A 23,120-nucleotide genomic window follows, 5' to 3' on the forward strand; every position below is an offset into this window, starting at 1 on the left:
GGATGATTGATGGGAATGGTGGGATGATTGATGGGAATGGTGGGATGATTGATGGGAATGATTGATGGGAATGGTGGGATGACCGATGGGAATATTGGGATGATTGATGGGAATGACTGATGGGAATGGTGGGATGATTGATGGGAATGTTGGGACGATTGATGGGAATGGTGGGATGAATGATGGGAATGGTGTGATGACTGATGGGAATATTGGGATGATTGATGGGAATGACTGATGGGAATGGTGGGATGACTGATGGGAATATTGGGATGATTGATGGGAATGGTGTGATGATTGATGGGGATGGTGGGATGATTGATGGGAATGACTGATGGGAATGGTGGGATGATTGATGGGAATGGTGGGATGACTGATGGGAATGGTGGGATGATTGATGGGAATGGTGGGATGATTGATGGGAATGGTGGGATGACCGATGGGAATGGTGGGATGATTGATGGGAATGGTGGGATGACTGATGGGAATATTGGGATGATTGATGGGAATGACTGATGGGAATGGTGGGATGATTGATGGGAATGGTGTGATGACTGATGGGAATATTGGGATGATTGATGGGAATGACTGATGGGAATGGTGGGAGGATTGATGGGAATGGTGTGATGATTGATGGGAATGACTGATGGGAATGACTGATGGGAATGACTGATGGGAATGGTGGGATGATTGATGGGAATGGTGTGATGACTGATGGGAATGGTGTGATGAATGATGGGAATGGTGTGATGATTGATGGGAATATTGGGATGATTGATGGGAATGACTGATGGGAATGGTGGGATGATTGATGGGAATATTGGGATGAATTATGGGAATGACTGATGGGAATGGTGGGATGATTGATGGGAATGTTGGGATGACTGATGGGAATGGTGGGATGATTGATGGGAATGGTGGGATGATTGATGGGAATGGTGGGATGATTGATGGGAATGACTGATGGGAATGACTGATGGGAATGGTGGGATGATTGATGGGAATGGTGTGATGACTGATGGGAATGGTGGGATGAATGATGGGAATGGTGTGATGACTGATGGGAATGTTGGGATGATTGATGGGAATGGCTGATGGGAATGGTGGGATGATTGATGGGAATGGCTGATGGGAATGGTGGGATGGCTGATGGGAATGGTGGGATGATTGATGGGAATATTGGGATGACTGATGGGAATGGTGGGATGATTGATGGGAATGGTGGGATGACTGATGGGAATGGTGGGATGATTTCATTTCATTTATTTATTTATTTAAAATGGGACAGTGCATATTAATGAACATTCACATGTAAATATGCCAGATTATAGCCTCAGGCTAATTTCCATCTGTAGTCCCCTGGCAGGTTGATGGTAACATGAACATAAACAAATCAGAAAAAACAAAGACAGAAACACATAATACCACAACACAACACGAAAATCAGTACAAGGAATAAGAAAAAACAAAGACAGAAACACATAATACCACAACACAACACGAAAATCAGTACAAGGAATAAGAAAAAACAAAGACAGAAACACATAATACCACAACACAACACGAAACTCAGTACAAAGAATAAAAACAGGAGACCAACGACCAGTGTGTAAACGAGTCTAAACAGTAGAGTACAGTTATAGTGGATATATGTTAAAGTGTTTATATTTTAAAGTGCTTAGTGCGCGGAGATAAATTATATTGCACAGGAACCAAAATGTTGGGATGACTGATGGGAATGGTGGGATGACTGATGGGAATGGTGGGATGACTGATGGGAATGGTGGGATGACTGATGGGAATGGTGGGATGATTGATGGGAATGGTGGGATGACTGATGGGAATGGTGGGATGGCTGATGGGAATGGTGGGATGGCTGATGGGAATGGTGGGATGACTGATGGGAATGGTGGGATGACTGATGGGAATGGTGGGATGATTGATGGGAATGGTGGGATGATTGATGGGAATGGTGGGATGACTGATGGGAATTGTGGGATGGCTGATGGGAATGGTGGGATGATTGATGGGAATGGTGGGATGATTGATGGGAATGGTGGGATGACTGATGGGAATGGTGGGATGACTGATGGGAATGGTGGGATGATTGATGGGAATGGTGGGATGACTGATGGGAATGGTGGGATGACTGATGGGAATGTTGGGATGACTGATGGGAATGGTGGGATGACTGATGGGAATGGTGGGATGACTGATGGGAATGGTGGGATGACTGATGGGAATGGTGGGATGGCTGATGGGAATGGTGGGATGATTGATGGGAATGGTGGGATGATTGATGGGAATGGTGGGATGACTGATGGGAATGGTGGGATGGCTGATGGGAATGGTGGGATGATTGATGGGAATGGTGGGATGATTGATGGGAATGGTGGGATGACTGATGGGAATGGTGGGATGGCTGATGGGAATGGTGGGATGATTGATGGGAATGGTGGGATGACTGATGGGAATGGTGGGATGGCTGATGGGAATGGTGGGATGATTGATGGGAATGGTGGGATGATTGATGGGAATGGTGGGATGACTGATGGGAATGGTGGGATGGCTGATGGGAATGGTGGGATGATTGATGGGAATGGTGGGATGATTGATGGGAATGGTGGGATGATTAATGGGAATGGTGGGATGACTGATTGGAATGGTGGGATGATTGATGGGAATGGTGGGATGATTGATGGGAATGGTGGGATGACTGATGGGAATGGTGGGATGGCTGATGGGAATGGTGGGATGATTAATGGGAATGGTGGGATGACTGATTGGAATGGTGGGATGATTGATGGGAATATTGGGATGATTGATGGGAATGGTGGGATGACTGATGGGAATGGTGGGATGATTGATGGGAATATTGGGATGACTGATGGGAATGTGCATTCTCACAAAACTCCAAACTTTTCTCTTCAAATTTTATGGAAAATTGTCACTTTTTCCCATAAAATCAATCATAAATTTAAAATATTCCTTCTAGTTGCCATTGGCTCGTGTTCTAAAGAAGTTTTTCACAATAATGTCTTGAGTACTTGTTTCTTGATGAATTCGTCTTTAACATTAAGATCCATTCAAAACACTCGTTTAATCCCTGAAGGGAAATTAATCAATGCCCGGCTGTTTTAAGAATACTCCGCTCGTCCCCCGGCGAACGAGTTGTGGACGAAAAGAATCAAACTTAAGCCGCCAAACGTCTTTGATTAAATCAAAAGGGTTCTGGTTCCATCCTGCTGATGGGAACTCAAGAATCACATGATCTCAGGCTTCGAATTCAGCACAGACTTCTGAGGTCACGCTGAGAGAAATCACATATCCAGCTAATCACCGTAGGTTCACTAGTACAACTAGTCCTCGTCGGTATGTTCGAGGGACGTTGTCTTACGATCAAGACCACGTCTAGAAGGAGGACGGTTGACATCTGAACGTAGGGTGGATGTGTGCCAGAGGTTCCAGCTAGGTGACTGAGCATAACCAAGCATCAATCTGACTAACTTGGCTCTTTTATGTTTCACCGCAGGACAAACAGCAACATGGATTATGAATATTGGATCCTTCCGGGACTCAATGGAACCACTGCCGATCTGGATTACGTGGTCAATGAAACCGTCCAGCTCTGTACGAAGGAAGACGTCAACGAGTTTGGAGCAAGATTCATCCCAGTCTTCTACTACGTCAACTTCGCCTTGAGTTACCTCGGTAACGGGCTTGTCCTCTTCATCATCCACAAGTACGAGAAGCTCAACACGGTGACAAACATCTTCCTCTTGAATCTGGTCCTCTCCAACATCCTGTTTGCCTCCAGTCTGCCTTTCTGGGCCTGGTATCATCTGTCCGAGTGGATCTTCGGCGCTGCTCTCTGTAAGATGGTCAGTAGCGCCTACTTCATCGGGTTCTACAGCTCCATCCTCTTCCTCACACTCATGACCTTTGACCGATACCTGGCCGTGGTGCACGCGGTGGCGGCTGCCAAGAGCAGGAAGCGAGTGTACGCCATCATCGCGTCGGTGGTGGTTTGGTGCATCAGCATTCTCGCAAGTGTGAAGGAGCTGGTTCTTAGGAACGTTTCTAAGAACCCTTTAACCGGACTCATGTGCGAGGAGACAGGGTACTCGAAGAGCATCATGGACAACTGGCGCCTGGTCAGTTCCTATCAACAGTTCCTGCTCTTCTTCCTCTTTCCTCTCATCATGGTGATGTACTGCTACATCTGCATCACTGTGCGTGTCCTAACCACCCAACTGAAGGAGAGGTGTCGCGCCATTAAGCTCATATTTGTCATCATCTTCACCTTCTTTGTCTGCTGGACGCCCTTCAATATCGTCGTCCTCCTTCGAGGTATCAAGATCTCTCAATCCAGCCCAGAAGAAGACCCATGTGATGACAGTTTAGACTACGCCCTGTACGTGACCCGGAACATCGCCTACTTGTACTGCTGCATCAGTCCTGTGTTTTACACATTTGTAGGAAAGAAGTTCCAGAGTCACTTCAAAAGACTGATGGCCAAGAGGATTCCCTGTCTGAGGAGACATCTCAGCTTGGACAGCCAGACCACCAGGTCCACATCCCAGAGGACCCCACATTCTGTTCACGAGTAATGACCACACCATCAGTGATGATCCGGCCCGGGGTGGAACCTAGTGCGACTAACGTGCCTTTACGCTGCACGACTGATCCCCCCCATCATCACATCTCCGTCATAAGAAGCCTTCAGATAACTTTCTCATGGCGCCAGGAATCCTAGGACTAATGTGACTTCCCTCTTCTCACTGACCAAGACCGGAAGCTACGGTCGCCACCTTTCAGAAATTGAAATAAGGGACGCCCCGATTTCAGCAGCACAGGAGCCAAAAAAAAGGGACATCCCCAAAACTTCTAAAGTGCATAGAAATGTATTTATTTTATATGAAAAAACTAAATTCTTTGGTTTAAAGTTTAAAGTGCTTTAATAGCATTGAACTTGCATGACTGTACAGACAGACAACCATACTAGCAACGGAAATATCCTCCTATGCTATGAATGAATGAATGAATGAATGAATGAATGAATGAATGAATGAATGAATAGCTTTATTGTCGCTGGTCTGGCGTCCCAGCACAGTGAGATGACAACCAGTACAACCCATCAAGACAACAGACAAAACAAATTACATGAAACATGAGTGAACTGGTGAGAACAGATCAGAGAAAGGATGACATTGGGGAGGGAGGAGGGAAAAAAAGGCATCCACACACTGTGTGTAAATACACAGTGTGAAAGTGCAAAAAAAAACCTCAGCACAGAAAGCAACATGACAAATTTAACATCATCATCACAAGACTTGCACATGTGTGTGTGTGTGGGGGGGGGGGGGGGGGGGGTGGTTCTATGGGCGGGGGGGATCCCGGCACAGTACCCCAAGTGAGCACCGCAGCCATTGGCGCGGCTCTCAAACCTGTTGACTGTGTTGGGGGGGGGCTGATAAGAGGGGGGAGCCGAGGAAGGCGTTGACTATAAAGGATGGTGTATTTATCATTGTGTGTGTGTAAGAGGTAAGTCTGTGAACTTCGCCTCAGAGCTGCTCCTCAGCCAATGTCCTTGATGTTATCAGACGGCTCGGTACAGTTCTGATCCAGGTCCACAGATGTTCCTGAGAGGGGAGGGATTAGTGGGGGCAGAGCAACTTGTTTACATTCCACCAGGGAGATTGTGACCAGAGCGATCGGCCAAAAACCGCCCTGCCAAGGCCAGATTATAGAATCAACAATTGTATTGAAAGAACAGGCAGACTCCAGTAATGATCCATCTGCCTTTAGTCTCTGGTTCATCAATGGCGACTCCAAACAGACGAATTTGTGATCAATTCCCGCCAAGCCGAGCTTCCAACTTCTCCAAGGTCTTATCCATCTTGCCAATGAGTTCAAAGGCCGCCGCCAGACTGCGATTCTGTTCAAGAATCACATCCAGCTTGCGGTTTTGCTCCCCCAGCGTTAAAGTCTGAGTGTTAGTCGCAGAGCTATTCCCCTCAGCCACGTCCGGCAGCTCAGAAAGAGCCAGAACAGCTGTCGACGACTTACGTGTTTGTCGATAGACTAGGAATCCCCCAACTCCAATTAGCAGAAATCCTGCTATCATAAATCCAATTATGAAGCATCTTCAACGTCCAGGAAGGATCGCCAGACACAAAGGCCTCCAATGTTTCCAGGAGTCCATTGTGTATCCGGCAAAAAACATCCCATCGGGGCAAGAGGGCTCCCTTACCCCCTGACTTCTCGTCGCAAAAATTTGGTCAATTGTGCTGAGAGACCAGTTAATCAATTCTATGATTGTAGAATTTGAAAGGAGTGAAAAAGAGAGGCTCTGAAAGACAAGACAGGACAAAAATCAGCAGCAGCAGGGCAGGTAGTCTCATTACATGCAAAGCAATATATGTTAAACCTTTATTTGTTGTAATTTTGATGATTTAATTCTTTATTGATTTCATTAAATATTCTAATTTTTTATTTAGGGTTTTCATAAACTGTGAGCCATAATCACCAACATTATAACAAATAAAGGCTTGAAATATCTCACTTTAAATGTAGTGGGAAATAATATATTTGTTTCAACTTTAGTTGAATTTACTACGAATGAAGTTTTGCAATATATTAAAATTTTCCGACCTTCGCCTGCATATTATGACATCAATAAATAAGAGCATAATATATGTTCGAATAGATTCAATGCGGAACGCAACTTTTAATTCCCAGTTACGTAACAATTCCGTGTTTCAAGGGACGGGTGGCGACCCTAGCGGAACCACGTTCTCCTGAGAGTTTTCAGCTCACAGCAAAGCTACGAGTAACGTGTGGATACGACTGTGGATCACCCTATAATGTCATAATTTCACCCTATAATGTCATAATTTCACCCTATAATGTCATAATTTCCTATAATGTCATAATTTCACCCTATAATATCATAATTTCACCCTATAATGTCATAATTTCACCCTATAATGTAATAATTTCCTGAAAATGTAATAACGCCGGAAAATGTAATAAAATTTGCACTTAACTCAATCGAAAATGTAATAAAATCCAATAATGTAATAACTTCACTAATAATGTAATAAAATATCCTGACTGATATTGTAATAACATTTTTACCGATAATGTAATACCTTATTATATTAATGGGAATTTATTACATATTCAGGTGGGTCTTTTTTTTTCTTCCAAAACTGATAATGTAATACTTGACAAATAATGTAATATATATGTTCATTTTCAGTCCAGAGTTCTACATTTTGTGTTTTAAGAATCTAAGAATGTTATATATGCTGGATTTGAAACACCAGAATGATTATTGGGTTAAATTGCAGACTTTTAGTAGCATGGAATACATTTCCAAAAACGTAATAAGGTATTACATTATTGGTAAAAATGTTATTACAATATCCGTCAGGATATTTTATTACATTTTTGGGGAAGTTATTACATTATTGGGTTTTATTACATTTTCAATTCAGTTAAGTGCAAATTCTATTACATTTTCAGGAAATTATTACATTATAGGATGAAATTATTACATTATAGGGTGAAATTATTACATTATAGGATGAAATTATTACATTATAGGGTGAAATTATTACATTATAGGGTGAAATTATTACATTATAGGATGAAATTATTACATTATAGGGTGAAATTATTACATTATAGGATGAAATTATTACATTATAGGGTGAAATTATTACATTATAGGGTGAAATTATTACATTATAGGAGGAAATTATTATATTATAGGATTAAATTATTACATTATAGGATGAAATTATTACATTATAGGGTGAAATTATTACATTATAGGATGAAATTATTACATTATAGGGTGAAATTATTACATTATAGGGTGAAATTATTACATTATAGGATGAAATTATTACATTATAGGGTGAAATTATTACATTATAGGAGGAAATTATTATATTATAGGATTAAATTATTACATTATAGGATGAAATTATTACATTATAGGGTGAAATTATTACATTATAGGATGAAATTATTACATTATAGGGTGAAATTATTACATTATAGGGTGAAATTATTACATTATAGGAGCTACAATCCCCCTCTTTCTCTCTCCCATCTTTCATTTGCCACACCACATGTGTTAAACACACGCACGCACGCACGCACGCACGCACGCACGCACGCACGCACGCACGCACGCACGCACGCACGCACGCACGCACGCACGCACGCACGCACGCACGCACGCACGCACGCACGCACGCACACACACACACACACACACACGTAGATGATCTGAAGTTTGTGTTTAATGTTTAGTTTTCTTATGTGTAGTTTAGGCATCCCAAGCGTTATTTCATTATCTTTTAACACTTGTGTAAATACATTCTGATTCATTTGAATGAGAGAAGTTGTTTGTGCAGTATGAATAGTGTTTGCAGTGAACTTTTATACGTATTTCCTCAAATTGTGTTTCTTTTCTTTTTGTTCTGCTTCCCCAAAACATTTGAACGGTAAAATATGCACCTTGGTGTTTTCTATTTTAAATTTTTTGTACTTTTGCAAAGGTACGTATGGCAAAATGTTTATGATTGTTTTTATGTACCGTTTTTCTCTAGAACAGGATATGAATGACATAATAAAGATGTGTATAAAGATGTGTAAAGCCAGTCAATGTTAGACTCTAAGATGGAAAGTTCTGGACCCGAGTCTAGACGTGGAGGGGGGGGGGTCTAAACTGTTACAAATAACACTAACTAAGGTCATTAAAGCTCTCTAAACTGTTACAATTAACACTAACTAAGGCCATTAAAGCTCTCTAAACTGTTACAATTAACACTAACTACGGTCATTAAAGCTCTCTAAACTGTTCCAACTAACACTAACTAAGGTCATTAAAGTTCTCTAAACTGTTACAACTAACACTAACCAAGGTGTTGTGCAACTCAGGTAGCTAAGCTGAACAGTTATCGAAGGCTATTAATGAATATTATTAATAATTATTAATAATTAATAAAGTCGATTATTTATCAAATTGAATTATCAAAATGATAATAATTCTCGTAGGGGCACCACCCCGGGGCCTTAATCCGGGGAAAAATGATAACTTAACAGCAGAAAATCAGTCTCAGATGATTAAGGTTTAAGTATAGTATAATATAATTGAAGGAGTGAGATTCGAGCACTGGCTCTGCTCAAACAATCAGTTTGTGACCGAAACTTGCATGAAACAACAGAAACCACTCATTAAAAATCAATCAGAATTTATTTACACACGGGTATCAAAGCAGATGTAATTAAATACCCAAATAAATCCTGATGGCACACTACATCATTATAAAACCATTAATTAAGAAAAACAACAATCAATAAAAATGAAATGAAAGTTAAGTGCATGGGATGTAAAAGAAATCAAATGCAATAACAAACATGATATCAACGAACATCTACGGTTTAAAACATTGTGGCTGCACAAAGATGGCTGCGGTGTTTAAAGATGGCGGGACTGTAAGACCGGATGGTGATCCCGGTGTTTAAACCGTGATCAACTGGCGAAACGGCGCTTTAAAGCATGAATGACTAGCAGAAAGTGGTGACTACAAATTAATGACAACAGTCATGATAATGATGCTGGTGTAATCTCAGCTCTGAACACAGATTTAGCTCTGAAACACTCCCAGTTAAACTCATACACCCAGGTCTCAAAACCTGACGCCTCCTCGGGTCTCCGGGTGCTGATCAGGGGTTCCTGCCGGGTCTTTGGCCGGAGTCCCCAACCCAAGAGATCTCCCGCCTCTCCCGCTCCTCCTCCTGACTCTGGAATCAAAAGAGGACGGTGGTGCAGCGTGAAGCAGCCGGCACTCCCCCCCCCGGTTCGGAGGCTCTCACGTCGTCTCTGGTGCGCGCGGGGCGGGTCCACTTCGGGGACGTGCGGGTTACCGTTGGGCTGATGAGCGCGTGGCCCCGGACGGGGCGGCGGGATGCCTCTCAGTCTGCGCTGGGCAGGCTGGCCACAGGTCCTTCCAGGAGAAACTCGAGAGTAGAGACAGAGGTTAGGAAAGAGGAACGGGTCTCACCCTGGACCAGGGCCCGAGCTTCGAAGCGGCCCTCCCCCCCTTTACAGCTCCCAGGGGCCGGGGACACGTGAGGTGGGAGTCGGAGCTCCGGATGAGAAGTTGAGACCAAGAGTTAATGGGAGCCGGAGCCCCGCGGATCGCGGCTCCGCGGACCGCGGCTTCAACGGGCGGGCCCCGCAGGCCCGGTCCGTTGCGGGCCTTCCGCCTCCCCCCAGCTGGGGGGTGGGAGGGAGATGGGATCTTTGGCCCGCAGCCAAAAGATCCAGCTGCTCAGGACGGAAAGTTGATCGGAAGAGAGAGCGTCTTTTGGGGACTCCTGGTATTTAAAGGTTTTGGAGGAGGTTTTACTGTAAGTCCGGTCCGCCCCTCAGGGGATCACAGACTCCCTGCTGGTTTCAGTGGAATTTCCACAGTGTCTCATCCCCCCCAGGTGTCGTAAACTTTAGGGGGTCTCTTCTCTGGGGATTTTCCACTGCTCCCTTTGTTCTGAGGCCATGCGGCATGCGGCATGCGGCATGCGGCAGGGGGTCATAAAAACACACCATGGCTTTCGGCCTTTACTGGTCTGAAAATGTTCACCCAATCATGAATTCATAATCATTTATAAGTTCAGAGTTCACATGGGCACATGGGCGGGCACAACAAAGGTCATTAAAGCTCTCTAAACTGTTCCAACTAAGGCCATTAAAGCTCTCTAAACTGTTACAACTAAGGTCATTAAAGCTCTCTAAACTGTTCCAACTAACACTAACTAAGGTCATTAAAGCTCTCTAAACTGTTACAACCAAGGTCATTAAAGTTCTCTAAACTGTTACAACTAACACTAACTAAGGTCATTAAAGGTTCCAGGTAATTATAACTAATCACCTATTACCTTTACTCTTTAATGGTATCTGTATAACTGTAAACACTTAACCAGAGTAAAACTGGACTCAGGAAAAACTAAACGTTTTTGATCCTTTAAGGAAGTTCTGAAACAAAAGCCAGTGTTACTGAAAATGTACATCAATAATCATCAATATATTATAACAGTAAAGAAAAAGAGAAATATTTTGTCAAACAAGAAGGATGTGGTCAGAAAGACCAAATAAGGAAAGAGTACACGTGTAAGAGGAGAATTAACATAAATTCAGAAGAACAGAACGTTTTTGTACTTTTTTTAAATGAATACAGAATACTTTAATAGTATTTGAACGTCTGGCGCATCATTACTGAATGTTCTGACCTTCTAAAGTACTACTGTAGTACACATCTAAAGTACTGACCCTTAACCACAGTTCTTTGTCCTGAAACATTAAACTCATCTTATATTCTGTGTTTATTTAGTTATTTAAAATGTGAACACATTTGGAACCATTTCAAGCCAGAATCCCCGTCTTACTCACTGTTATTGTGACGTAAATATGAACTGGTACATTTACAAGTTCATAAGAGCTGCTGCTAATTAAAGAAACGCTTAGCAAATAAAGTAAACGCTGCAAATAAAATAAATGCTGCTGCAAATAAAACAAAAAAACGACGCAAATAAAAAAGCCACAACGGAAGTGAATTACCGGGGACTGTTTTTGCCGATGCACCGGTGTTGCACATTAAAAATTACACGTAGCAACGTTGAACACTAACCTTTTCACTTATTTTCTCCTTCGTTGTTCTTCTTATTCCTCGCTCTTCTTATTTCTTCCTTTTCACTTACGTCCTCTTCGTCTTCTTCTCCTCTCACGTAAAAAACACCGGTGCATCAGCAAAAATAGTCCCCGGTAATTCACTTCCGTTGTGGCTTTTTTATTTGCGGCGTTTTTTTGTTTTATTTGTAGCGTTTCTTTAATTTTCAGCAATGGCGGGTCTCGGCCGGCGTACAAGCGCCGACATTAGTCTGGATCCTGCAGGTCTAGAGGATCCACCAGAGTCTGGATCCTGCAGGACTAGAGGATCCACCAGAGTCTGGATCCTGCAGATCTAGAGGATCCACCAGAGTCTGGATCCTGCAGGTCAGTAGAGGATCCACCAGAGTCTGGATCCTGCAGGTCTAGAGGATCCACCAGAGTCTGGATCCTGCAGGACTAGAGGATCCACCAGAGTCTGGATCCTGCAGGACTAGAGGATCCACCAGAGTCTGGATCCTGCAGGACTAGAGGATCCACCAGAGTCTGGATCCTGCAGGACTAGAGGATCCACCAGAGTCTGGATCCTGCAGGTCTAGAGGATCCACCAGAGTCTGGATCCTGCAGGTCTAGAGGATCCACCAGAGTCTGGATCCTGCAGGACTAGAGGATCCACCAGAGTCTGGATCCTGCAGGACTGGGTCCACCAGAGTCTGGATCCTGCAGGACTAGAGGATCCACCAGAGTCTGGATCCTGCAGGTCTAGAAGATCCACCAGAGTCTGGATCCTGCAGGACTAGAGGATCCACCAGAGTCTGGATCCTGCAGGACTAGAGGATCCACCAGAGTCTGGATCCTGCAGGACTAGAGGATCCACCAGAGTCTGGATCCTGCAGGTCTAGAAGATCCACCAGAGTCTGGATCCTGCAGGTCTAGAGGATCCACCAGAGTCTGGATCCTTCAGGACTAGAGGATCCACCAGAGTCTGGATCCTGCAGGTCTAGAGGATCCACCAGAGTCTGGATCCTGCAGGACTAGAGGATCCACCAGAGTCTGGATCCTGCAGGTCTAGAGGATCCACCAGAGTCTGGATCCTTCAGGACTAGAGGATCCACCAGAGTCTGGATCCTGCAGGTCTAGAGGATCCACCAGAGTCTGGATCCTGCAGGACTAGAGGATCCACCAGAGTCTGGATCCTGCAGGTCTAGAGGATCCACCAGAGTCTGGATCCTGCAGGACTAGAGGATCCAGCAGAGTCTGGATCCTGCAGGTCTAGAGGATCCACCAGAGTCTGGATCCTGCAGGTCAGTAGAGGATCCACCAGAGTCTGGATCATGCAGGACTACAGGATCCACCAGAGTCTGGATCCTGCAGGACTAGAGGATCCACCAGAGTCTGGATCCTGCAGGACTACAGGATCCACCAGAGTCTGGATCCTGCAGGACTAGAGGATCCACCAGAGTCTGGATCCTGCAGGTCTAGAGGATCCACCAGAGTCTGGATCCTGCAGGTCTAGAGGATCCACCAGAGTCTGGATCCTGCAGGTCTAGAGGATCCACCAGAGTCTGGATCCTGCAGGTCAGTAGAGGATCCACCAGAGTCTGGATCATGCAGGACTACAGGATCCACCAGAGTCTGGATCCTGCAGGACTAGAGGATCCACCAGAGTCTGGATCCTGCAGGACTACAGGATCCACCAGAGTCTGGATCCTGCAGGACTAGAGGATCCACCAGAGTCTGGATCCTGCAGGTCTAGAGGATCCACCAGAGTCTGGATCCTGCAGGACTAGAGGATCCACCAGAGTCTGGATCCTGCAGGACTAGAGGATCCACCAGAGTCTGGATCCTGCAGGACTAGAGGATCCACCAGAGTCTGGATCCTGCAGGTCTAGAGGATCCACCAGAGTCTGGATCCTGCAGGTCTAGAAGATCCACCAGAGTCTGGATCCTGCAGGTCTAGAGGATCCACCAGAGTCTGGATCCTGCAGGTCTAGAGGATCCACCAGAGTCTGGATCCTGCAGGACTAGAGGATCCAGCAGAGTCTGGATCCTGCAGGTCTAGAGGATCCACCAGAGTCTGGATCCTTCAGGTCTAGAGGATCCACCAGAGTCTGGATCCTGCAGGACTACAGGATCCACCAGAGTCTGGATCCTGCAGGACTAGAGGATCCACCAGAGTCTGGATCCTGCAGGTCTAGAGGATCCACCAGAGTCTGGATCCTGCAGGACTACAGGATCCACCAGAGTCTGGATCCTGCAGGTCTAGAGGATCCACCAGAGTCTGGATCCTGCAGGACTAGAGGATCCACCAGAGTCTGGATCCTGCAGGACTAGAGGATCCACTAGGGCAGCGGTCGGCTACCCAAAATGTTTTAGAGTAATCTTGGACCAAAAACACAAAAAACAAATATGTCTGGAGCCGCAAAAAATGAAAAGTCTTGTATAAGCCTTAGAATGAAGACAAATGGCGAAAGGCGAAATGTCGAGAAACAAGTCAAAATATCAAGAAAAAAGTCCAAATTTCGAGAAAAAAAATCGAAATGTCGAGGAAAAAGTCGAAATTTAGAGAAAAAAGTTGAAATGTCGAGAAAAAAGTCGAAATGTCGAGAAAAAAAGTCAAAGTTTCGAGAAAAAAGTCCAAATGTCGAGATTAATGTTGTAGTACAATCTCGAGAAAAAAGTTGAAATGTTGAGAAAAAAGTCGAAGTTTCGAGAAAAAAGTCCAAATGTCAAAATTAATGTTGAAGTACAATTTCGAGAAAAAAGTCAAAATGTCGAAAAAAAAAGTCAAAATTTCTAGATTAAAAAGAAAAGAAAAAGGAAGAAAAAAAGAGAAAAAAATGTAAAAAATGAAAAAAAAGGTCAAACATTTTTGAAAAGGCTCCAGAAGCCACTAGGGCGGCGCTAAAGAGCGTGCGGCTCTAGAACCGCGGGTTGCCGACCCCTGCACAAGGGTCAGACCATTTACTGACCTCTAGTGGTCAGGAGATGAACTGCAGGTTCCTCTAGTCTCGTTATCTCCATCTGCCCCTTAAAGCGACTTCGACCAGAGGAAAACAATCAAGCTACAGTAACAAAGTCGATCACAAAGTGGGTGCAGATAAAATAGTATTCCTTTTGTAGTTGTAGTTTGTCACACGGATTCACGTTGAAATCCACGCACTCTTAGCACATGAGGCCCCTGGACTGGTTGCTGTTTGTGTCTCTGCCTGTTCTTGTGTCTGTCTGTTCGTTTGTTTTCTCTCTTGCAGATTTCAAAGGCTTGCGTTCCCGTTTCAGACGTGTGACAGAAAGTCCTGCTTTTACATCAAGAAGAAAAGCTGTTTCCAGCTGAAGTCAGTTATGTTATCTGACTTCCACGTAGAAACACACCCACATTGACGCTGCAGCGTGTTGCAGGACTTCCCTCCATCCGTCAGCAGAGCTGAGCACTCGCTGGGGAACTACAGACCTCCACGGAGCTGCACTGGTGAGTTCACCTCTGATCCACATCACACTGCTTTAAACGGGCTCAGCTTCCTCCTGCTCCCTACACCCTCAAACCTCATTTCTGCTTACAAATCTTCAAAAAAGAAAACTCCTGCACACGTTCTTCTCACCAAACTACAGTATTTATTGGACGTTTTGGTCATCGACCTTTCTCAAGGCATAGATGCCTTGAGAAAGATCGATGACCGAAACGTTGGCCCAATAAATACTGTAGTTTGGTGAGAAGAACGTGTGCGGGAGTTTTCTTTTTTTAAATTGGCTGTGGCTTTCCTCCTCCGACGCACCTTTCTGCAGAACCGGTGTGCAAAACGTTTCTATACTTTGGTTACAAACCTTCAAAATCACGTTGTATTGATATTATCACGGGCAGATGCACTAATGTGTTGATTATTAGCAGTTCTCTAACAATCTGGACGTTATTAAATAATTCAATTCAGTTCAGTTTTATTTATACAGCATCTACTACAACACAAGTGGTCTCCATGATCTTTCCAATGACCAAAAACTGACCCAGATCAATTATTACATAAACCACAACAGCTAAAAACTCCACTTTAAGAGGGAAGAAACCTGGACCTGGACCTGGTTCAGAAGGGGGGGCCGTCCTGCTGAAGAGCAAGAAAAAGTAGATCCACTAGAGGTTTACTAAACATTAACTAGAGGTTTCCTGAACACTAACTAGAGGTTTACTAAACACTAACTACAGATGGCTCAAAGATGCATGTTCCGCTCAATCAATGAATTTTATTGACAATTTCAACATCTTTTGGAGTCGCAGACATCTCTTTAAGGCAGGTGACTCTCGTCTGAACAAGCCAGAAAGACAGTTGCTAAGCTGCAACATTTTTATCATTCGCACCACAACCAAGCAGCCCCCGTCAAGAACAACCGTTAAGACGACGCTCTGGGGAGGACGCTGAGATAAGGACTCACCACGGAGGACAGAGTCAGAGAGAAACTGCAGGGTCATCATCCTTATCTTCACCCCAACAGGGGGAGTCTCCCCCAGCCCCAACAGCCCCATGAGGGGAGTCTCCCCCAGCCCCAACAGCCCCATGAGGGGAGTCTCCCCCAGCCCCATGAGGGGAGTCTCCCCCAGCCCCAACAGGGGGAGTCTCCCCCAGCCCCAACGCCCCCATGAGGGGAGTCTCCCCAGCCCCAACCGGAGAAATCCAACCCTCACCCCCCCTAGAGCCCACCCAGCTTTCTCTCTCCAGGCAGTCAGGACTCCCCACTTCTGGAATTCACTGACAGGATGAAGAGCCTTGTAAATATTGGAATCCAGCTAACACTAGGGCTGGGCATCGATTCAAATATCAAGAATCGATTCGATTCCGATTCTTAAGATTCAGAATCGATTATCAGGATCCGATTCGATCCAATTCGATTCGATCCGATATTGATTTGGGTTAGTGTTAATAAAACTGTTTTTTCAGCTGTTGCATGAATGATATGACTGTAGTTCTGCAACATATTAATACTAGTATTATATTGAGATTCAACAGCAAGTATTGCAGCTAATGATGCTGTAAGGACCAATCAGCTCCCAGAATGCTGAGAGAACTGCTTTCAGAAACATGGTGGGTCAGAATTACCAAACAGATCCAGGGAGGAAACAGAGGACGAAATAAATCGCTTTTATTTTTCCCCATTTATGAGAATTTGGTTTTTAACATTTATGCAAATGTAACCCCAAGACAGTAAATAAAGCAAAGAAATATAGACAATTTATGCAATTATAACTGAAAACTTTAATGTTTTCATACCTTCAAACATATTTAAAGGCAAAAACATGGCACCAGTTATTCTCCTGTCCAACAAAATATTCCTTTTTTGGGCATAAACAAAATAGTACCAAAAGTTGTAATGATGAAATTTTTTTTTTTTTATTTTTAAATCGATCTTTAGACATATGAATCGATTTTTAGGAATTAATATGAGAATCGATTTAAAATCGGAGAATCGATTTTTTTCAACACAGGCCTAGCTAACACCATGCCAAAATCCTTTATTAAACCCCCCACATCACCCAACCCCTCCCAAACCACCACCTCGGAAACAGCGGCCAACCAGATCCAGATCCTAGAGGTCGGTAGAGGAACTGCAGATCTGGATCAGGACCCTGGTGGTCGGTATGGAACAGCAGGTTTTGGCTACATCTACCTTGACTTCAGCCTGAAAGCTCTCAGTCACACTGTAAACGGTTAAACGTCTTGGAAAGCCTGATGTTGGATGTAAAAACAAGGCAGCTTGCAGGTCTTAGATCACCATCCCAACAGGTGGTCTGTACTGGTCCTGGTCTTCCTCATTCAGCAGACTTGGTCAGGGGGTTCCACAGAGTTCTACACTTTGACCGTTACTTTTAACTTTGTACACCCTGTAGACTCAGGTGGCATTTCTATGCAGATCATACCCATATATATTTATAAACCATGATGAAACCAGTAAGATCTGGATTACAACTGCAGTTTGACCAAATGTTCATGTCTGTTCTCAAGCTCAACCAATTATGTGGGAAGTAATTGTGATACTATTGGTCTCTATATGGGGCAGAATCGAAAGTATAACCATCTACACAAGAGAAACACTGTTGGAAGAGGAATCATTTTCACTTTACTGAGATGAATGTATAAAAGTTAGAAAAGGAAATCACAAAAAAACATCACGAATGAGAAGAGATGTTATTAATGTAGCCTTATTTTAAAGAGCCGGTATTTTCCAGGCCTGTGAGCACTCCACAACAACAGTGTCTTCATGACACTAAGACCTGTAGGACTTCTCATTTTACAAATATTGTGTCTCTTTCCACAAATGTCTGGTTATGAGTCATCTAACCTAGAATATTTTCTAATGTTTGTTTTGGCACAGGACAAGCGCCACCATGGACGAGTTAGATCTCTACATGAAAATGTTGGAAGAAACCATGGCCGATTTCGAAGACCAGTACGATTACTTCATGAAAATGTTCAACGAAAGTTCCGAAACCATGGACGTGACTGACCCAACCTACGTGGTCAATGAAACCGTCCAGATCTGTGCGAAGAACAATGTCAATGAGTTTGGAGCAAGATTCATCCCAGTCTTCTACTACGTCAACTTCGCCTTGAGTTACCTCGGTAACGGGCTTGTCCTCTTCATCATCCACAAGTACGAGAAGCTCAACACGGTGACAAACATCTTCCTCTTGAATCTGGTCCTCTCCAACATCCTGTTTGTCTCCAGTCTGCCTTTCTGGGCCTGGTATCATCTGTCCGAGTGGATCTTCGGTGCTGCTCTCTGTAAGATGGTCAGTAGCGCCTACTTCATCGGGTTCTACAGCTCCATCCTCTTCCTCACACTCATGACCTTTGACCGATACCTGGCCGTGGTGCACGCGGTGGCGGCTGCCAAGAACAGGAAGCGAGTGTACGCCATCGTTGCGTCGGTGGTGGTTTGGTGCATCAGCATTCTCGCAAGTGTGAAGGAGCTGGTTCTTAGGAACGTTTCTAAGAACCCTTTAACCGGACTCATGTGCGAGGAGACGGGGTACTCGAAGAGCACCTTGGACAACTGGCGCCTGGTCAGTTCCTATCAACAGTTCCTGCTCTTCTTCCTCTTTCCTCTCATCATGGTGATGTACTGCTACATCTGCATCACTGTACGTATCCAAACCACCCGCCTGAAGGAGAGGTGTCGCGCCATTAAGCTCATATTTGTCATCATCTTCACCTTCTTTGTCTGCTGGACGCCCTTCAATATCGTCGTCCTCCTTCGAGGTATCAAGATATCCCAATCCAGCCCAGAAGAAGACCCATGTGATGACAGTCTAGACTACGCCCTGTACGTGACCCGGAACATCGCCTACTTGTACTGCTGCATCAGTCCTGTGTTTTACACATTTGTAGGAAAGAAGTTCCAGAGTCACTTCAAAAGACTGATGGCCAAAAGGATTCCCTATCTGAGGAGACATCTCAGCTTGGACAGCCAGACCACCAGGTCCACATCCCAGAGGACACCACATTCTGTTGATGACATCAAAGCTACGAGTAAAGTGTGAATACTACTGTGGATAAGTCTATCTTCGATTGATCGTAGCTCATGATTCAGGAGGTCTCCTCATCAAGAAAGTCTCCACACCATTCTTGATGTGGAAGTAAAGGTCTCAGTGGGATCCTCCGGTACTGGTCTTTTATCTATTCCCAACGTTAGAACCAAAACCTTTGGTGAAGCCTGATTCCACTTTTATGGCCCAGGCCTGTGGAACAGCCTGCAGGAGGAGCTTTAGGGCCGGAGAGTCTGTCCATGCTTTTAAAGGCCGGCTCAAGACTCACCTTTTTAATTTAGATTTTAACTGAGTCCCCTTTTACTTGTTTAGCACTACTTATTTATTATTTTATGTCATTTTATTGTTCTTAATTTCCTCTTAAAGGTTTCATTATTTATTTATTTTTTTCATACTTATTTACTTATTTATTTTTTAATGTTGCTTCTATTGCCTTAGTGTCCATAAGTTATCTTTTGTATTAACATTCATTTATGTTGTTTTTAGTACGTTTAACACTCCTTTTAGTTCTGTTCATATCTCACTACTACCACTGCTATTACTATTGCTGTTACCACCACTACTACTACTACTGCTACTACTACTACTACTACTGCTGCTACTGCTACTACTACTACTACTACTACTGCTACTACTACTACTACTACTACTGCTACTACTACTACTACTACTACTACTACTACTACTGCTAATACTGCTACTACTACTACTACTACTACTACTACTACTACTACTACTACTACTACTACTACTACTACTACTACTGCTGCTACTGCTACTACTGCTGTTACTACTGTTCCTGCTGCTGCTACTACTGCTGCTACTGCTACTGCTACTACTGCTACTACTACTACTACTACTACTGCTACTACTACTACTACTACTACTACTACTACTACTGCTAATACTGCTACTACTACTACTACTACTACTACTACTACTACTACTACTACTACTACTACTACTACTACTACTACTGCTGCTACTGCTACTACTGCTGTTACTACTGTTCCTGCTGCTGCTACTACTGCTGCTACTGCTACTGCTACTACTGCTACTACTACTACTACTACTACTGCTACTGCTACTACTGCTACAACTACTACTACTACTACTACTACTACTACTGCTGCTACTGCTACTACTGCTGTTACTACTGTTCCTGCTGCTGCTACTACTGCTACGACTACTACTGCTAATACTGCTACTACTGCTGCTACTACTACTACTACTGCTACTACTGCTACTGCTACTACTACTACTACTACTACTACTACTACTACTACTACTACTACTACTACTACTACTGCTACTGCTACTACTGCTGCCACTGCTACTACTGCTGCTACTACTACTACTACTACTACTGCTACTACTACTGCTACTACTACTACTACTGCTGCTACTACTGCTACTACTACTGCTACTACTACTGCTACTGCTGCTACTGCTACTGCTACTACTACTACTGCTACTACTGCTACTGCTGCTACTGCTACTGCTACTACTGCTACTGCTACTACTACTACTACTACTACTACTACTACTACTACTACTACTACTACTACTACTGCTACTACTACTGCTGCTACTACTACTGCTGCTACTGCTGCTACTGCTACTACTGCTGCCACTGCTACTACTGCTGCTACTACTACTACTACTACTACTGCTACTACTACTGCTACTACTACTGCTACTACTACTACTACTGCTGCTACTACTGCTACTACTACTGCTACTACTACTGCTACTACTACTACTACTGCTGCTACTACTGCTGCTGCTGCTGCTACTACTGCTACTACTACTACTGCTACTACTACTACTGCTGCTACTACTACTATTACTACTACTGCTGCTACTACTGCTACTGCTGCTACTACTGCTACTACTACTGCTACTACTACTACTACTGCTGCTACTACTACTATTACTACTACTGCTGCTACTGCTACTACTGCTACTGCTACTACTGCTGCTACTGCTACTACTGCTGCTACTACTACTACTGCTACTACTGCTACTGCTGCTACTGCTACTGCTACTACTGCTACTGCTACTACTACTACTACTACTACTACTACTACTACTACTGCTACTACTACTGCTGCTACTGCTGCTACTGCTACTACTGCTGCCACTGCTACTACTGCTGCTACTACTACTACTACTACTGCTACTACTACTGCTACTACTACTGCTACTACTACTACTACTACTACTACTACTACTGCTGCTACTACTGCTACTACTACTGCTACTACTACTGCTACTACTACTACTACTGCTACTACTACTACTACTACTGCTGCTACTACTGCTACTACTACTGCTACTACTACTGCTACTACTACTACTACTGCTGCTACTACTACTACTACTGCTGCTACTACTACTATTACTACTACTGCTGCTACTGCTACTACTGCTACTGCTACTACTGCTGCTACTGCTACTACTGCTACTACTACTACTGCTACTGCTGCTACTGCTACTACTGCTACTGCTGCTACTACTACTGCTAATACTGCTAATGCTACTGCTACTGCTGCTACTACTGCTGCTACTGCTGCTACTGCTACTACTGCTACTGCTGCTACTACTACTGCTAATACTGCTAATGCTACTGCTGCTACTGCTACTACTGCTGCTACTGCTGCTACTGCTACTACTGCTACTGCTGCTACTACTACTGCTAATACTGATAATGCTACTACTGCTGCTGCTACTCAGTGATCAGTCAATATAGACATAAATCCATAAATAAATAAACCTCTGTCCATTATTTTTCATTTTTTAAGAAGGCAAATGTGTTATATACAAAATGAATAATAAAATAAAATAAAACGTCTCGTATTTTTTCTCCATCAAGTGGGTAAATGGGTTCTGGATGGCAGGACGTTCTCTGGGTTGAACTGGTGTATCATTTGTTGAAACCCGTCACCATCAGAGCTGCTCATATCACAGATCAGCATCTATTGATCAGTTATTGATCAGTTATTGATCAGTGACGGCAGTCGCCTGATGCAGGAACACGTCTCCTTCTCTTGCAGAAAAGGCTCCATGGTAGCTCTTCTTCAGACTGCATTGCATTTAATTTAAAATACTTTTGTCAGGCACAGTCAGGCGTAACGTTAAAGCTCCCTTTTAAAGCCAAAATACGCTTAATATCTTACCAAGGCGAGTCCGTTTCGTTCAACACTCCGACGTGCTTTCTCTTCAAATGCTCGTGTATTACCGACGTGCTCCCGTGATAAGCAAGTTCTGCTTTGCAAACCTTGCAAGTCGTCTTTTCTTATTTACCGTATCGAGGCTAAAAGGCTCCCGAACTTTTGAAGTTTTGTTACGCGCAGCTGCCGTACAGGACGCCTTCATTTTTGTTTAACCGCTACCGCTCGCTCGGCCGAGACTGTATTGAAGTGAGATGCTTCACTCCGTTGGAAAAACACGTCTGGCGACAATTGTTGTCAATGGAATTCATTGTTCAAAATTTTGAGTACCGATTTTTGTCGACAAAGTCGACAAATCGTGGCAAGTGTTTTTTTTTTTTTATTGAGGTAATTTGAGTGGCTAGTGGGGTGGCCCGCAAATTTGTAGGGGGGGCCGTGGCCAGGCCAGCTGACAGTCTGGCTTGTGCCCGGGACAAAATAATCTAAGATGGGCCCCCCTGCGCCCGGATCTCTCCTTCTCTCCTCTTCCTCTCCTCTCCTCAGCACTTCCCCTCCCTATCCTGTTCCTCTCCTCTCCTCTCTCTCTGCAAAAGAAAAGTGACAGGCATTGACAATAATGGTTAAAATGAACAAACTACACACACTGGTTAGTACGGTGGCCGACAAGGGCCAAACGCACTGCAACGGCCTAATGCGTCTCAGTTCAGGAAAACGGCTTCAAGTACAGAAA

At 44.0% G+C, this 23,120-nt stretch overlaps 2 protein-coding genes across 2 annotated transcripts; both read left to right on the top strand.

Moving 5' to 3' along the window:
- The first annotated feature begins 3,545 nt into the window (after positions 1–3,545).
- Positions 3,546–4,640, top strand: LOC133451745 (C-C chemokine receptor type 3-like). Its single transcript, XM_061730886.1, has one exon. The coding sequence runs from the start codon at positions 3,546–3,548 to the stop codon at positions 4,608–4,610; it is 1,065 nt and encodes a 354-aa protein (XP_061586870.1). The 3' UTR covers positions 4,611–4,640.
- Positions 4,641–15,084: 10,444 nt separating this feature from the next.
- On the top strand, positions 15,085–19,384 carry LOC133451788 (C-C chemokine receptor type 3-like). The gene is made up of 2 exons (XM_061730932.1): positions 15,085–15,155; positions 18,044–19,384. The coding sequence occupies exon 2, from the start codon at positions 18,057–18,059 to the stop codon at positions 19,209–19,211; it is 1,155 nt and encodes a 384-aa protein (XP_061586916.1). The 5' UTR covers positions 15,085–15,155; positions 18,044–18,056; the 3' UTR covers positions 19,212–19,384.
- Positions 19,385–23,120: the final 3,736 nt, after the last annotated feature.

The sequence above is a fragment of the Cololabis saira genome, chromosome 10, assembly GCF_033807715.1.
Source record: "Cololabis saira isolate AMF1-May2022 chromosome 10, fColSai1.1, whole genome shotgun sequence".
NCBI lineage: Eukaryota > Metazoa > Chordata > Actinopteri > Beloniformes > Belonidae > Cololabis > Cololabis saira.

Coding starts and splice junctions, on each gene's coding strand:
- LOC133451745 (XM_061730886.1), top strand. CDS start 3,546: ATGGATTATGAATATTGGATCCTTCCGGGACTCAATGGAACCACTGCC.
- LOC133451788 (XM_061730932.1), top strand. CDS start 18,057: ATGGACGAGTTAGATCTCTACATGAAAATGTTGGAAGAAACCATGGCC.